Source organism: Hemitrygon akajei, chromosome 6 (genome assembly GCF_048418815.1).
Source record: "Hemitrygon akajei chromosome 6, sHemAka1.3, whole genome shotgun sequence".
Taxonomy (NCBI): Eukaryota; Metazoa; Chordata; class Chondrichthyes; order Myliobatiformes; family Dasyatidae; genus Hemitrygon; species Hemitrygon akajei.
The window spans coordinates 153,262,773-153,281,435 of record NC_133129.1 but is presented as its reverse complement, the minus strand read 5'-3'; the positions used below and the strand labels follow the sequence as shown (position 1 = coordinate 153,281,435).

General features: G+C 37.6%; 1 protein-coding gene across 6 annotated transcripts in view; it reads right to left on the bottom strand.

The window, feature by feature from the left end:
* Positions 1-496: 496 nt before the first annotated feature.
* chka (choline kinase alpha) overlaps positions 497-18,663 on the bottom strand; it is a 51,618-nt gene continuing 33,451 nt past the window's right edge. For 5 of the 6 annotated variants that reach the window (XM_073049597.1, XM_073049599.1, XM_073049598.1 and 2 more), the window contains 10 exons: positions 17,685-17,798; positions 15,579-15,712; positions 13,384-13,488; positions 12,777-12,835; positions 12,474-12,558; positions 10,236-10,344; positions 9,430-9,501; positions 6,168-6,274; positions 3,012-3,093; positions 497-2,865 (listed from right to left, as the gene is read on the bottom strand). In XM_073049597.1, coding sequence (XP_072905698.1) covers positions 2,806-2,865; positions 3,012-3,093; positions 6,168-6,274; positions 9,430-9,501; positions 10,236-10,344; positions 12,474-12,558; positions 12,777-12,835; positions 13,384-13,488; positions 15,579-15,712; positions 17,685-17,798 — 927 coding nt within the window. In that variant the 3' untranslated portion in view covers positions 497-2,805. The remainder of the gene's footprint in view (positions 2,866-3,011; positions 3,094-6,167; positions 6,275-9,429; positions 9,502-10,235; positions 10,345-12,473; positions 12,559-12,776; positions 12,836-13,383; positions 13,489-15,578; positions 15,713-17,684; positions 17,799-18,663) is intronic. The other variant, XM_073049600.1, reaches the window with a different exon arrangement.

Below are 18,663 nucleotides of genomic sequence, written 5' to 3'. Positions count from 1 at the left end.
TGTGTAGCAGATAGAATTAGTTTAACTTGGCATAACGGTCAGCATAGACAGTGTGGGCCAAATGGCTTGCTCCTACACTGTGCTGTTCTACATTCAGAGATAATACCAAACACAGCTTTACTATGGTACTCGATTTAGATGACAGTGTACATTATTATTTTCACAAGAGCAGATTTAAATATTTTACACCCTGATCATAACTTTACTGTGGACTTTCAGTTGGTAACATTTCATTGCCAACAAAATGTGAAGTAATTGGCAGCTAAATCACATCGGTTTAACATTAGTTAACCAAGTTAAAATTATACCTGATTGATGAAGGGGCAGCATCTGTACTTTATCACCTGCTTCCAACATTGTTTGATCATGAGGTTGCATCCACTTAGGAGTTATTTTAAAAGCTAAGCATTCATTATAAGAACTGCCCTAAATGTAACAAATACATTCATAAATCTTTGGCACATTCAGACAGTAAATACATACTCTTCAATTCATATTTCCTTACACCGTTAGCAAAGACCTTTATTAAAAGATTTGATGCCATACATATACTGTGCATACAATGACATTTTACAAAAATACAACTGATTTGGCATTAACATAAACATATCACACAACATCACTGCATTATAAAAAGCATTTACATTTTCTTTACAGTAATAAACAAAATCAATACCTCAGCATACAAGGTAAATTTTGATTGCTTATACTGCAATTCCACCAGTGCAATTACGCTATCTTACAGAAAAGGCAGGACTGGCTAGTAAAGCAGAAGTACTACACGAAGGTAACATGGTTGATTTTTGTCATTAGCAGTTAGACTCTTAATGACAAATCAACAAAAGTTGATTCACTGCTACCAAGTGGAATACTGTACCGAAATCTTACATTGCAATCTTAGTTTTGTTGGCATAGTTTAAGTTGGTAATTGCATTTCAAACAGTATTCTACCTAAACAACTAGATGTACAAAACTCTTAAAAATTAGGTTTTAGAGCTCTACTGGACCGGCTTGTGTCTGCATCTTGGTAAGATATTCAATTGGAATGAGGAGTTAAACCCTATTCTGGTGACCATCAGCAGGTACAAAAACATGTACAAAACATATGTACACATTAGCTTTCTTTTAGCATCAGCTTCATTAATGTTTTACCCTAGATAATTCAACAATAGCTTTAATGCTCACATACAAGAAACATTAATTCATAAACTATCCTGTTCCAATGAATTTTGCCTTTGGTCTGAATTTCAGAGCTTAACCATATCTCTTGCAAAACATACAGTACCATGGCATCAAGACAAAGGAAGTCAGATGTTAGCTTATTTGACCTACGTGAGCACGCCAACTGAGTTACAGACAATAAGTAAAATACTAAATTACCAATAAACATTAGTCACCGTTACTCATTATGTACAGAAATTCACAATCTGATTGGCTTGGAAACTAAGAAGTGTATGATCCAAATAAATGCTCGAAAGTGATGTATCTGGATTGGAAATTCTACTCTGGCATGAACAGCTGCCTTTTTACAAATTCCTGCTTGTTCATCTCTAATGCAGTCTTGCCAATGTTGAACTTTGAAAACTTGAGTTAGCTTAATCATTTACTATATTTGCAACTCCTGTTACAAAACCATTAAAATGTAATATATTTATTCACACTACAGTATTATTTATATAAAAGAGTATAAATGCAACACATTCTTTCAAAAAGAGTCTAAATGTATGACATGTCAGAATGGAAAAAATCAAAACAGCCGAAGCTTTATTTCCTAAATTATGATTTTTTAAGAACTACACCAGCTCATTATATCAGAAATGATTGTCCCATTTCAGTGATCAAGTTCTGTCCATAACACCTTTCCATTTATTAGATTTGTGTCCACAATTTTCCGCCCTTATACTCAAGTCCAAAATAAACATAGGTATAGATTTGCACTAGCTAAACACCAGAGATGGAATATCTCACTTTAGGGCTACACTTAAAAGTTCAAATGATCTAACAATATGAATACCAGCAAAGAACACTGAAAGGCATCCTGGTTCATTAGCAGCTCGGACCATCTTATTGCAAGATTATTTGGAGATGACTGGGAAGATACAAGCATTTAAAGAGTTATCCCACCAGGTTGCTAAACCTCTAGCTTTTCAATCAATAGGATTTGGGTGCTGTTGCCCTATATGGCTCAAATATCAGTTAGATGTCCTTATACCATTAATAAAGCAAAATTATACAATAGTGTATATACAAAATTAACTTCAGCAGCTTTGTTTCCCAATTAGTATGCAATAAATTATTACAGAATGTTTTAATCCACATTTACAGGTAAGCTTTCCAACAAATAAATCAACTATGGCTCATTTGTACAGTTACTTTACCTAAAAAATAAGCTTTGCTGAAAAACAGAAGAGTAATGTAAAAAAAAGGCTTTTAAAAATACATGTCAAATTTTCAGGCTGGAAGAATATTTTAGATGTACACTATCCAATATTTTGTTCACCAAATATCTAGCAAATAAAGTTACTCCAGTTAAAGGATTAATTAACCATTTAGTATTGATTTAACAATACATTACTGTGCTTTTTAAAATTCTATTTATAAAGCAACTCTAAAAAGTAAACATCATAACTTTTTGCATTCCATAAAGTTGACTTTTTAACACTATAAATCCATGTTCTACCACATGAATCAAATACCCACAGCCAGATCTCTATTGGATATTGCTGTGACGTTCCTTAATTGGCCCTGCCAGCGTTACTTTTCTTCCTTCGTCCTCACTTCACACACTGGATCATCCACTAGATTTCAAACACCTAGATGCCTTTTCTGTTCAAAATAGGTTTCAAATCTTGCAACAGCATATTCCTGTGGAAGAAACAATTATATTCAACAATTAAAATTATAATGTTTTGATTTCACTTATCTTCAAGATATAAAAATTGCTCCAATGTATATGTATTACATGCACTTGTGACTAAACTTCCCACTGAAAATGACAATATTGCACTCACCAAATATCCAAATTCAATTGTTGAAATCCGAGCTTGAATAATAGACCATAGGCCCCAAAAGAAATGTGATGCGAGTGCGTATCTGCAAATTTTAAACACATTATTCAAATTGCACATCCATTGATGTATGGCCACAAAGGAAGAGCTTTACCTAGCATAATGTATAAATACTGCATATAGAACCACAAAGAAATATGATAGGGCACTTCACTGATCTCAGATTTAACACAGAATGATCTGATTATCTTGCATCATTCAGCATCACCAAAAAAACCCTATCTTAATGGTTTCTCCACAAATACACTTATTCACAATATTTAAATACCACTGAGCTTGTTTAAAAAAAATGGCTACTGAACTGCCTGCTAATGCTATATTTTACTTTCTATAGCTTCTCTTCTCCCCCCCACCCCACCATTTTCTCGATCAAGTTTATCAAGGCCAAATAATGAAAATCTATTTAAAGAATAACCATTTTTGTTTCCACAGAAGTTGTCCATCATGATATGAATTTCCAGCAACACACAAAATTCTTACACGGATGAGGTACAGCAAACTCCAAGTTGAACAGATATGAGAAGAAATTGTCACCAACAGAGCAGTGAATCTTTGTGGTTCTCTAATTAAAATGCTCTACTGCTTAATACATTCAGATTTTTTTTTAATAAAAAAAAGGCAATCAGGAGAATAAGATAAGAATAGATCTGATTAATTGCCAGGATGAGCACAAAGGCCTGAAATGCCTTCGATGCTTGCTTTGGCACCAGTAACTACATTGCTTTATCTCTGTGCATTTTAAACAAGGCAACAGCACACATTTTAGATCTTAAAAACCATTTTGAAAACTTGACAGCAGTTATTCAGTAGTTGAAACCCCATTTTTAAGAGGATGAAGTAAAATGAGTTCCTAATGTGACAGAAGATGAGTTTGAAAGCTATCAGCAACAGACACAAGTTTGAATCCAGTTCTTCTATTTGGATGAAAACCATCCTGTCTCAATTGAGCACAAAAGGTTGAAACATTTCCTAACTGGCTGATAAACGTTGCAACACAGAACATAATAAAAATCACACCAGTGTAGCAGAAGATGGTCTTCTAAGGGTCCTAATATCTATTAGACAATAGGTGCAGAAGTAGACCATTCGGCCCTTCGAGCCTGCACCACCATTCTGAGATCATGGCTGATCATCTACTATCAATACCCGGTCCCTGCCTTGTCCCCATATCCCTTGATTTCCCCTATCCATAAGATACCTATCTAGCTCCTTCTTGAAAGCATCCAGAGAATTGGCCTCCACTGCCTTCTGAGGCAGTGCATTCCAGACCCCCACAACTCTCTGGGAGAAGAAGTTTTTCCTTATTGTCCACATGTATTTGCATAATTGGTGTAAACTTTCAGGATAAATAAGTAGTAGCCATCCTATCATTGGTACATTGATTTTGCTCAAGAATAAATTATGAATTGCAGCTGGCTCCAAGCCCATAATTGGCATAGCATTGGTAATGTGTAAATGCACATCGTTGTTGCTTACAACAAGCACAGCCTCCCAGAACTAATTTCTCAAGTAACTGAGGGATTTGTTTCAGCACTGAAACTAATACAGTTGCAGGAAACACTTTGATTACAGGATGAGTGGCAGAAAACAGTGGCTGGCATAGCAACTATTGGGTCAGGAATCAACTTGCAAACCATAAATTTTGGTTGGCAATGAGTAGTGGTGGTTTTCCACTTACTGCACTCTTTCAGCAGCACATCACTATTCATACTTAGAACTGGGCAGAACTCGCACTAATGCTACAACTATGCTTCAATGCTGTTCAATGGCCGTAAAAACACGACAGCACAGAAACAGGCTCTTCAGCACATTACCTGCAAATCATTATTAGATCGTTATTTCTCTATTTGCCAACTCGGATGACTCTGTAGGAGCTAACAGTTATAATTAACTCAGAACAGAAGCATTTACCTACACTCTCTCAGTAAATGGGCATTCCTATCTATCAGCTAACAATACTTCCACTTCAAAGAACACGAGATTTTAACTCTGTGCAGGAGTTTATATTATAGTGGGATGGAGGCGAGAGAGGGACGAGGATAGTAAGAAGAGGAGGGGATGAGTTTGGAGGACAGCGTGCCGAGACCTGGGACTGACTCCTTCAGATGACCTGCTGAAGGCTCAGTTGGGAATCACAGTTCTGGTCTGTAGTAAGGCAGATTCAACATTACATCATGGATCTCAGATATTTGCTATTCTGAGCCTCAAGAAAATTTAAAAAATAACAAAATGTTTATTTCCCAGGTTGGCTTGGTGAGGATTTGTGACTGCCAAGTTAAAACTGATAGAAACATTCGTTTCCACTTGGGTATCTTTTGTCAGAACAGATTAAAAATTCCAAATCACTAAATTCACTAGAGTGATTCTAACTGGCCACATTTCCATTGCTTCATAAGTAGTCTTAAATAATTGCAATGAACCTTAAATAATTTCTGTGGAAAAAAAAACTGAAAATTTTCTGCAGTACGTAGATGTAAACCTGTCTGCTATACTAATAAGGGCTTTTGTATAGGATGTTTTTATATTTTCTATGTTTCTATGTTGTGGTGATATCTATATTTTGATGGAAATGTTCTGATATCTGTGAGGGGAAGAAATGTAACGTATCTGGAAATTGAAAGTTTTGTTATGCTGAGCAAAAATAATAAAAAAAATTCTATGAATCTTAAGGTTATTTTCCATGTCATATTTCAGTTTCTATCAAAGCTAGATTAACCAAATCTTCAGAAGTGTTCATATCTGTAAAAACAGCTAATTTCCCATATTTCCACACCCATCCACTAATTTGGTATAACCCAAGGTAAAATAATACAATGTCAATTTCCCCCAATACTGGCGTGGAGCACTTAACCCAGCACAGAACATGTTAATAAATGGACTATTTTCACATTAACAGTTTTAGGGCTGGTTATTGGTTTAATCAATTATTTCAGTGTGTCCTCTCACTGAGGCTTAGTTTAACCATCAGAATTCATAATAAGCAAGCTGCAGTGCGAGCCATGTAACACAAAAGCTGTCCTTTGTACTGATCAATGTCCATTGAATTGTTGTGCATAGAAAGTCAATTCAAAGGCTAATGTAATAGATTTTTATATTCACCTATTTACTTCTTCCAGCATTTGTTCCTCCATTTTTGCAATCTGTTTTTCATTTATGACTTCACAGTCATTCTGCAGCTCTGCATTGTAAGCTCGAATAAAATGAAGCTGTCAGAAAATGCAATATTATTAAAAACAGCAGAAGCATCCAATGTTAAACTAAAAAACACTTCATTTCAATACTACGTCATTGGCTCTTCACTCAACTCTGGAATATCTGGACAGTGAAGATGCATGTATCAGGAGGCTCTACACTGACTATAACATGAATTTAAATACTATCATACCCTCAAAATTAATCAGTAAGCTTCAAGACCTTGGCCTCAATACCACCTTGTGCAACTGGATCTGCGACTTCCTCACTTACAGACCCGAGTCAGTTTGGATTGGCAACATTTCATTCAATGTCAGCAAGATCAAGAAGATGATTATTAACTTTAATTGGAAGAAACCAGAGGTCCATGAGTCAGTTCTCATCAGGGGATCAGAGGTGGAGGGGGTCAACAACTTTAAATTCCTCGGTGTTATCATTTCGGAGGATCTGTCTTGGGTGCAGCATGCATGTCGTTATGAAAGTGCATCAGCACCTCTACTTTCTCAGAAGCTTGCGAAGATTCAGCATGTCATCTAAAACTTTGAAAAGCTTCTGGAAATGTTTGGTAGAGAGTATATTGACTGGTTGCATCATAATGCCCTTGAACAGAAAAGCATTAAGTAGTGGATATGGTCCACTCCATCATGGATAAAGTCCTCCCCACCATTAAGCACATCTCATGAAGCACTGTCATAGGACACCCACCACCCAAGCCATGTTCTCTTCTCACTGCTGCCATCAGGATGAAGGTACAGGAGTCTTACCCACACCAGCAGGTCAAGAACAGTTATTACCTCTCAACCATCAGGATCTTGAACCAGGTGTTAACATCACTTGTTCCATCACTGAACTATTCCCATAACCTATGGACTCACTTTCAAGGACTCATCATCTCATGACCATGTTATTCATTATTTATTTGTTATTACTTTCTTTCTGTATTTACACAATTTGTTGTCTTTTGCACATTGGTTGTTTTTCCATCCTGTTGTCTGTCTCTCATTAATTCGTATATTTACTTAGACTGCCCATAAGAAAATTAATCTCAGGATTATATATGATAAAATATATGTACTTTGATAATAAATCTACTTCTAACTTTTAACAATATTCTGTTCCTCACTGAGGCCGCCATCGGTCAGAGTTGACCATGGATATTTTGTTCTAGCTGTCTAGATACGCAAGTGTGGGCAGCAAGCTCCCCCCTCCATGCAGCAGCTGATGAACCAAAGGAACAGCAGACACCAACAGTTTGCTACCAGCAGCATCACAGGAGTTGCCATTCACCTTTGAACTCCATGTAGGACTGCCTTAGAGACTCCAGCTGCGGATTCCCCTCGCTCCCCCCGGGATTTACTACCCAAGGTTTCGCCATGAGTGGGTACAGCTGTAAGACAGCGGAGGTTTGAGATCAGAGTTTTCCTTCTCCTGGAGTTGCTGCCAACAATGGCTAATTAGCCCCATTTGTCTGAAGTGACTGGAAGCAGTAATTCACCTTTGCCCCTTCTCCTGTCAGTAGAAACGGTTCCGCTGGGCTTAGTAGCTAAGCCACACGTGCATGCCAGGAGCTGGATGTGGAGGCCATTTTAGGTGCATGCCATTGGGAACATTTAATGGGTAGTGGGAGCTTTTTCCCATTACCACCCCCAGCTGTAACAACTTTATTTATAACTATAATTGCAAGACAAATGATTGGAGAAGATTCTGCAGATCCAGAACAACACACACAAATTGCTGGAGGAACTCAGCAGGTCAGGCAGCATCTACAGAGAGGAATACTGAGTCAATGTTTCCGCTGAGACAATTCATCAGGACCCTTCAAAATAACAAACGGCAAGTCTGAGGGTGATAAATGTTTAAGGAATAACAATGTTTGTTGCTCATTGTGGGATTAATACTGCACTACTGCCAATGTAGATACAGGGAGATGCACCCCAGTGTCTTCCACAGAGACTGTTAAATGTTATAGAAACAAAGAAAACCCTCAGCACAATACAGGCCCTTCAACCCACAAAGCTGTGCCGAACAGGTCCCTACCTTAGAACAACCTAGGCTTACCCACAGCCCTCTATTTTTCCAAGCTCCATGTACCTATCCAGAAATCTCTCAAAAGACCCTGCCATTTCCACCTCTGCCCATTCCACGTAATCACCACTCTGTGTAAAAGAAAAACGTACCCGACATCTCTATACCTACTTCCCAGCACCTTAAAATTATGGCCTCTCGCGCCAGCCATTTCAGCCCTGGGAAAAAGCCTCTGACTATCCACACGATCAATGCCTCACATCATCCTGTATACCTCTATCAGGTCGCCTCTCATCCTCTGTTGCTCCAAGGAGAAAAGGCCGAGTTCACTCAACCTATTCTCATAAGGCATGCTCCCCAATCCAGGCAACATCCTTGTAAATCTCCTCTGCACCCTTTCTATGGTTTCCACGTCCTTCCTGTAGTGAGGTGACCAAAATTGAGCACAGTACTCCAAGTGGGGTCTAACCAGGTTCCTACATAGCTGCAACATTACCTCTTGGCTCTTAAATTCAATCCCACGGTATGCCCTCTTAACCACAGAATCAGCCTGCGTAGCAGCTTTGAGTGTCCTATGAACTCGGACCCCAAGATCCCTTGGATTCTCCACACTGTCAAGAGTCTTACCATTAATGCTATATTCTGCCATCATATTTGACCTACCAAAATGAACCACCTCACACTTATCTAGGTTGAACTCCATCAGTTATGTTTTATAGCTGGCAGTCGTCATATTTAATACCACAGAAAATACATTAAGACTGTAAGGACTTGAGAGAAATGGGATTCCCTGAAAATATTGTTGTTGTAGAGTGCAGTTGACCATAGGGATACGGAAGTAGATTTGCCAGGCCTTTCTTCTCCGCAGATACTGCTGCTGTCCAGCTTGGGACCCGGCCAGATTCAAACACAGGACCGTCCGCCTCAAAGCCCAGTACTGGTGCCACTGCATCACTGGCCAGCTCGGTATACTAACAGGGTGGTTAATCTTCATTAGTTGGGAGACCGAGTTCAAGAGCCGCAGGGTAATGTTGCAACTTCATAAAACTCTGGTTAAACCGCACTTGTTCAGGGTGGTTTGTCTCATTATAGAAAGATCGTGGCAGCTTAGAGAGGATACAGAGTAGATTTAACAGGATGCTACCTGGATTAGAGGACATGTCTTTTTTGCTCCAGATTTCCACAAACACAATCTCTTGTGCCTCAAAGGTCTAGTCTAGGTATAAGCACATTTAAGACAGTTAAGAAATTTCTTCTCTCAGGATCATGAATCTTGGCTGGAGGCTTGGTAATCAGATCATTCAAACAGATCAACAGATTTTGCGATGTTGGAGTAATCAAAGGATATGGGGATAGCGTAGGAAAATGGCAATGAGATGTTTTTGTGAACGGTAGAGTAAGCTGAATGGACCAGATGGCTTACTGCTGCTTCTAGCTCTTAGCCTTCCCTTAGTTCTGCCCAAATTCACTGGTTGGTTGACATCTATCATGTATTATAGACAAGAGGAACAATTTCATTGGACCAAGGATATAGATGGTTGAACTGCTGGTATTGGGGCATGTCCTACCTATTTCTCCCAATCTTTCAGATGAGGATATAGATATCAGACAAGTCCCAACAATGCAGTGTAATACAGGGACCATTTAAAAACATCTTAACTTTTAAAAATTCATGTTGAATGCAGCAGTCTAGAAATAATACACAAGGACTGCAGATTTCTGATTATAACACCATCACTGAACTATAGTTCGTTATTATAGTTAACCTAAAGCTCATTTCTGCATATTAAACTTATGCATATAGCTTAGTATGCATAAATTAGCTTTAGGTTAATGATGCAGTATCACTGAATGCTATACCAAGGAATGAAGTAAATTGAATACAATAATTTGAATTTGTCTACAGAGGATTAAAATGAATACTTGAAATTGCAGTACTTAAAGACATACCTGCTGCATTTTGGTGGGGTATTTCTTGATGTCAGCTTTAAAAAATGGATATTCATCGCAGTTGTAGTCATACATCCATTCACAGAAGTGATTCCCAAAATCAAATCCTCTATAATAATAAAAAATCATTAACTGAATACATTTTTCATGATTGTCTTTATTCTTCAATCCCCCAATCTTTCAAGTAAGTTAGCCTGGCCAATCTCTTTTGAAGTGCCTCTAATACTACTACATCCTTTGAGGAATGGAATTAGTGCACAGGAACGAGGCAAGTGAAAGATGACTGGGAAAACGATACAGCTGTCAAGACTGCAGGTTTAAATGATGGATACTGGTTTTCAGTAGCAGATGTGCATAGGTAGGGCACAAACATGCAGAACCATGAGGATAGAAATACAAAGAATAACTAGAAAGGGAGGAGGAGCTAGAATCTCAGCTCCAAATAAATAATGAACATGCCTGGTTCTGATTCACACAACAGCCTGGAAGAACAAGGAAAAGGCCAAGAATTACGGCAAGACAAAAAGCAACTTTACAGTTACTGGTCATCAGCTAGGAATAAGTACTGGAAAGGTTTCTACAACTGTAATTAGAATCTAGATGTCTTTGTTAAAGAGTGAAAGGAAGCTGGTTATCAGCCCAAGAAAGAAGAATATCAAATAGCAAGGGAACGGGGAGGGGAATCTGACCAGAGAGTGTGACTTTTATAATGGAGAACAAATTAGATTAATGCCATTTTTTGTTATCTTAGCATAAAATGTCATGATTTCTTGAAAAATTGATTTAAAATGTATTGAAGTTAAAGGGAAGCAGCTGCATATTTTCTAGGTAATGCTAGGATATTGTGGCTAAAGTCTAATCTGTGATGCCTTGTCTAGCAAAGCCTGAAAAGGTTGAAAAATTGTTTTAGCTCTATTTTCTTAATGATAAACCTTGAATAAAGAGACCATTACCTTTTGCAAATTAAGGGAAGTTTAAGTTAACAAGATGAATTTAAACACTGCATGCAAAAATATGCTCATATCCCTAGGTAACCTTCAAAGTAACAATTTTACACCCCGTGTTTAAGCATAGAATGTTTTGGTCAAGCTACTCAAAGTGACATCTTCTTTCGAGTAAATAGCATTTATGCATCTGATCAATTTTTAAAATTTCCTTGCTTTGAAGTTGAAATGGATCTGCAGAACCAAGTGATGCTCTCCAACTGTGAAACATGACAATTATTTGTTCCATCAGCGACAGAGGAAAATAGTATAACCTAGATCTGGTATTTGCACAACTAAAAGTTATGATGTTTAACCTCACCATGCCCAAAAGACCTTGCAGAGGAATTGAACCTCTACTAATGATAATATATGTTAAATAATTTAACTTGGCATCACGTTCAGCTCTGACATCATGGCCAAAGGGCCTGTTCCTGTACTGTTCTATGTGGTGTTCCCCACCTCTACTCCAGCCGTCTACCTGGCTCTGCAGAGTTTCTGTTCTTTCTCCAAGTGTGGTCAAAGCCAAGAGAAAGGATAACCAATGGGCAAGAAACTGCTCTGTGCACAAGCCCGATCGCAAAAAAAGCACTTTGTCGCCTTGCAGATCACTCTAAATATAAACCACCTAGGCAGCAAATCATGGCAGTGCTTAAAAGAAATGAATCACAATCAAAATATTCAATGACGATCAATTCAACCAAAACTGGCACAGGGTTCTCATTCTGCTTAACCTCATGTGTTAAGAGCACACTGATAGAAAATAAGAGTGAAAAACACACTGTCAGCTGGCATACCACATGTGGGAATTGTGAATGTGTATGCTTGTAATGTTAAAGTTTACACTCCTACTTGTGGTAAATAAAAAGTATTGACAAACCAAATTTTTATCCCAAATTGCTTAGAGTAAAGAGTTTCCCAACAAGCACAAGGTCTTTTGCAGTAACATCTTCAACTCAATTATGGGAATTGTTGAAAGACTTGGGCAGTTATCAAAGACTTCAGGATCAGGGGATCAAATATTTGATACTAATGATCATGCCAAAAAAAATTATTTTTAATGATTCAAGAGATGAGCAGAAAAGCCTGAGTAAATGTTTGAAAAAGTCATTCATTTAATGCACAAGTTTGAGTTCTGGTCATCTATCTAAATGACATGCCTTGTTATTAACATCAGAATATAGTAAATATCTAGTACTAGAGCACAAATATCTTCAATTAATTACAGCTACTTTTAAAGTAGCATTACATTTACCTGAAGTTGTAGCTACTGTATTCAAAGTCAATCAGCATCAGTTTCTGATCTGAGTTCTCAGCATTATCCAACAGCAGAAGATTTCCTGGGATGAAAAGTCAAAATTAGATTACAAAACAGCATGACTCTCCTGCAAATTTGTTACAACTCATAAGACACCTCCATTTTCCACACAATTGTCCTCAAATTTAAAACGAGAAGTTTCACAATTTTGTCTAAACAGACATTGCAAATGTCTGAGACTATACATCTTACTTTGACAAATGAAACAATGTTAGTTTAATGTGCAGGGTATATTCTGACCTTCTTGACAGTCATTGTGACAGAAGACAACTGGTGAAGGAGTTGCTTGAAGCAAAGACCTAAAGAAAGAAGGGGGAAAATATGGCAGTAAGCGGCATGGTAGCAATTGCACACCCTATTCTTAGTGTTCTTAAACTCACTCTACATTTCCTTTATTTTCCTTCAAACTTCATTTTCACCAGCAGTCAGAGCGTACTGAAATACTGATTAATTTGAGATACAGCTGGTAAGATGAGTATAATTATTCCAATTTGAAAGTGTTCTTTTTAGAAGAATTTCACAATTTAAAGCACTCTGGCCAACTTTCTCACAATGTAAATATAGTTACCACTTTCTCTTAATTAGAGAAAGTTAACACTTCAAGCTATCAAAATATTATCAACCCAAAACACCCGACTGCTTCTCTGGTCACAGATCCTGCCTAACCAGCTGAGTATTTCTAGTAGCTTATTATGATATGAATTGTTTTTAAAAACATCATCCCTTTCCTTTCCAGCATGTGCTTCATCTCCCCACCTAAAGCATTCTGAATATTGGAGACTTTAATTATGCACAAGTAGTGTTTACTGTTTTATTCTTAGAGCACATTTTCACTTCAAAGCCCTACCTTAATTTCTCGAGTTCCTCAGGCAGGTTGTAACCAAGAAGTTTGTGGAATGTTCCAACATGCGATTCTCTTGTGAAGTTAATTCGCATCACTTGCTGTAAATACCTAATGATAAAAGAATATTGTTGATAATATTGCTGCTACTGATGAACAAGCAAGCAAGCTTGAAATAAAAGTGTTGTGTCTACTGCAGATTTATGCTCTATATGAACAGAACTATAAGCAATAAACTTGAAAAGTTAAAAAAAAGTCAGTGCAAACAGTGGAGATAATTAGGCCAGACTATGTCTGTAGAAAAAGAGTCAACATTTTCCATTTCCTGTACTGATGGAAGTCACTGATCTCAAGCATTAAGTGTTCCTCTCTCCACAGATACTGCCTGAGCATCTCTACTATTTTGTTTTTAAACACTGCATAAGTAACGAGCTTAACAACTTCCTTGGTGCTTGTTAATTATATTCTATTCATTGATGACTTAGTGTGCAAAGTATAATTTGCTTTAAAATACAATATTTGAATAACTCGGTTCTTCGTATGGACATCGCTAGTTCTATTGCAATTTATCAGTTTCTAAAATTCTAGACTATAATCAAGTCACACAGATTCTATGAGAAATATTAAACAAAGGATATCTTCAAGAAGCTATACTAACACTTATACCAATTAAACTGACTCAAACTTACTTAATGAAATCATGACAAAAGGCCAAATCATAATGCTCTCGTGTTAGGTCAGATTGGCAACAGGAGAGTGTTAGAATGGAGAGCAGAATTCTCAGGATGGAGGTGAGAGAGGAGGGAGGTGGATAAAATTCTCTCTGCTGCCCTGCATTGATTGGTGACAATTGCTCATGACTGATTTTGTATGAATGAAGATTCTGATTTAAAGATCCCCAGACACATAACCCCAAACTAAAATCACACCCCTGGTTCTCACAGAACAGCCAGAAATGAAAGGTGTCAAAACCTTATAAGAAACTATGAATAACTTCGCAAAAAGGCAAGAAAATCAAAAATAACGGGGAAAAAGGTAACCTAAAGGACTTGCTGAATTCATCTAGCACTTTGGTTTGTTTGAGGGAAAACCAATAAACATTTTGAAGCTAAATTTATGTAAGAACTCTTTACTGATAGGTCAGATTCTACATTGCCAATCTAAAATATTTTCATGAATATCAATGGAAATACAGTCCCAACGCTTACTGTGACGGTAGCAAAACTAGAATTTCTGAACGTGCAGCTACAGCTTGACATAGTGGGCAAACATCCAAACTACATAAATGGGCAAAACACAAGAGTACAAGTACATTACCCAAATCATGATGCAAAAGAATCACCTTGGCCTTTCCTGCCAACTGAAGTAATGTAACTGATGTTTTGTTCATGCAAATAAGACGTTAAGAGACAATTAGAACTGGGTGATCTTTTTCCCCCCCAAAACAAGTTTGAGTGGAAATAAGGATGATCACTGTATTCTCTCTTCATTACAAGCTCCACAATAAAAGCACATTACAGCTCGGGGTGGAGTCTGGAATTCAATTCTGACATCATTTGTTAGGAGTCTGCATGTTCTGCCATTGGAATACCTGGGATTTCTCTGGGTACCTGGCCTCCTCCCATAATCCAAAGATACTCTGGGTAGGTTAACTGGTCATTGTAAATTGTCTCATGATTAGAGTAGGGTTAAACCGGACTGGAAGTTGTTTGGGGCGGGGGTTGTTGCTGGGTGATGCAGTTCAAAAGGCCAGAAGGGCCTATTCTGCACTGTATCTCGAAATAAAAATAAATTAAAGATAATATAATCACACTTTAGTGAGCCACAAGAGCATACCAAATTGGCAAGCAGAGCAAGTGCAGGAAATGATTATACACTTGTTGAAATATAAATACTGGAAATTGCACCTTTCTTTCTTAATTTGTCTTAAAAATAATACAATATATTCCATTCTGGTAAAACAATCAGAAGAATCAAAGGTATATAATAAATGGAAACAGAACAAACTCTAAGCACTGTAACCTGAAGCAAAAAGCAAATTGCCAGAGGAACTCAAACGGCCAAGTAGCATCCGTGGAGACAAAGAGATGACACAGATCCCGATTGCATGGTCCACTTTGTTCCTCTAGCAGTTTGGATTTTTTTGTTGCTTTATATAAAATGGATTTTGCACAAGTTATATTTATCAGTTAAGTACTTACTTTTCCATAGTGCAAAACAACCATTTTGGTTCTTTGTTAAATGGCATTGTCATTCTATGGAAGGTGGCCATCTTTTTTGCTATTTCTGTTGAAATACTTGGAATAGTCAGTTCACTGGTCTCCAATTTCCGACTCTAGAATGAAGTGACAAACATCCATGTATTGATCTGACCTGTTATACTGAATATTATTATAATAAAAGTATGACTGTCTATATTCAAATAGCTAATTACTTGCCACAACACACCTCTTGCACCGTCAAATTCAGTCTTCGTTATACAAAGTTCAAAAATTCCATTGTAACTTGTCAAAAGTTAAAAATGTTATTTGTTTCCACACAATTGTTTAAATATCTAATACTTCCTGTCTTCTTTATTGTAGTTACATGATTAGATACCAACATTAATAAGTTTACATTTCTTTATCAAACTAATAACAATGGACAAATAAATGCAGGTGCCTTAACAACCCTGAATCAAGTACTGGACAAAGTAACTGAACAACTTCCCAAAACTGTTACATTTTAGAGCCACTCGCAGCATAAAACTAGCCACTTAAATTTGAGCAAACCTAACTGAAGTGGGTATTTTTGAATAAACCCTATGAAATTTACCGTAGATTCCGGATTTTAAGCCGCTACTTTTTTCCCACATTTTGAACAGCTTTGAACTTTGCGGCCAATAATCCAGAGCGGCTAATGCAAGGTTTTTTTCATGCCGCCTCGTAAACATTTTGCCTCGTAACAGTAGACCAATAAAATTGATGAGTAGTTCACAGAGGTCCAATGAAATTGTACGATAAATCAAGCGCACTTTCACAATTAAATTATTGTAAATCAGTCATTTGTACTCACCCTCATCAACATGGAAAACACTCGAAGCATTGTGCTACCTACCCTACTTAGTTTAAACTATATTTGTTTTCTGTACTACATCGCGGGATGCTATGACGACACACCCGGTTTCGCGGTGTCTTGTGGGAAAATGCCGTTTGCGATGAAACGGGACGGAGGGGGGGAGCGGCATTACGCGAGCGGCTTTGGATCCGAGCGAAATCTGCTTTTAAATGCCGTTTGCGATGAAACGGAAAGGAGGGGGGGAGCGGCATTACGCGAGCGGCTTTGGATCCGAGCGAAATCTGCTTTTAAATGCCGTTTGCGATGAAACGGAAAGGAGGGGGGGAGCGGCATTACGCGAGCGGCTTTGGATCCGAGCGAAATCTGCTTTTAAATGCCGTTTGCGATGAAACGGAAAGGAGGGGGGGAGCGGCATTACGCGAGCGGCTTTGGATCCGAGCAAACTCTGCTTTTAAGTTAAAGGTATCAATAACTTTTCCTGGTAGGCTGCAGTATATATATTTTTTACCAGTCGTTAGGAGATATTGGAATGTTGTTCAGTAAAGAAGTATACGCAACGTATATTTAAAAGTAGCCGCGTACGGGCACGGTTCGAAAAAAAGCATTTGCAATATGTATTTGTTTTTGTTACCATATGGATTTAATTAAAAGTTAAAAAAATCCTCACGTGTAATATCTTTCTGTGTAAATATCTCATATTACAACGTGGGACACCTGCGGCCGAAAATCCGGTGCGGCCTAAAATCCGGTGCGGCCTTTACATTTAAAAAAATGATTTTATTTCTAAAATTAGTGCCAGCGGCTTAAAATCAGGTGCGCTCTGTAGTCCGGAATCTACGGTAACTCATTTAATATTTAGTATAATGAAGTGCACCGCCTTTTAAATTATATTCTTAATGATGCAAGACATATTAATTTACTAGCCCATGATTTCTGCTAAAGCAGATTTGTTCCAATGATATTGGGAAGTAATTAACTTTAATTAGGCAGTGTTTGCAAGATAGTAGGTGTCAGAAGACTTCCCTCATACAAACTGGGGTAATGGGCTTAGTAACATTATTCCACTGACTTCTTGGACTTCAAACTATTTTGGGAAAAATCGTAAAGGTTTTACTTGCAAGTATTTAATAATAGCAACACTAGTAGAACACAAATGATATTGTGCTACCAAAAGCATTTGCCTCCATGTCTTTAACTTCCCACAATCACACCAGGCCACAATGAACAACAAAAATTTATATTAGTCTTACTGCAATGAACTGTTCCAAACGACCCTGAGGGAAGATTCCATACAGTTTGGGACCAAGGGATCGTTCTGCCAAGATGGCAAACATAACACTTTCCAAAACCATGGCTTCAGTTCCCTGTGAAGTACAATATCAATTTACTGTTAATTACTTAAAAATAAAGTACTTTTCTAGCATACATTATTGCTTTTAACCAAGACAATTGAGCAGAAACTGAAAATAACTAGTAGTAAGATTTTTTTAATTAGAGAAAAAGCCAAGGGGAATGTGCAAAATGCAGGAGAAAATGAATGGCTAAAGGGAGATTTATGCAAGACAAATATTAGTAGCTAAAGGATGCAGAAGGAGAAAAAAAATGTCTAAATGTCACTGCAAATGGGAATAGAAAGATCATGATGAACTAAACACTTGACTTCAAATTTAAGAATAGTTCATCTTCCTGTATCACTGATCAGCGATTCCCTGAATGATGGTGTTCCTTAAACAGGGAGACCAGGGCCTAACAAACTGACTCCAAGGTGTTAATGCAGATGGCACCAGAATGGAGTTCTGTGTTACATCTGGTAATCCAAGACCAAGTAGAAAAGCCTCCAGCATTTGAATGCTTTAAAAACAAACAAGGCGACAGACACTGATAGGAGATCTTTTCTAATTATGTGGCACTTGGCAGTTTTATACTTTATGTGATCCTAAACAAGCAGGAAACAAATAATTCACTTGTGTTATGCAGTGTAAAATGAATGTTTTAAATAATCCTTCAACATCTGAGAACGTGCATGTTCATTCTTAACCCCTTGCCCCCTTTTACTTGTCCCTAGATGTAAAGTAGGCAGAATGAAAGGAAACAGAAATACAGTACGTTTTCTAAAACTTCTCAAAACTTTGGTTTGAATCTTCGACCATTAGACATATGGATGACTACCATCCTCCATCTTAGACTCATTGGGGGAAGGGGCCACAGAGTGGGGGAGACACTGGTGGG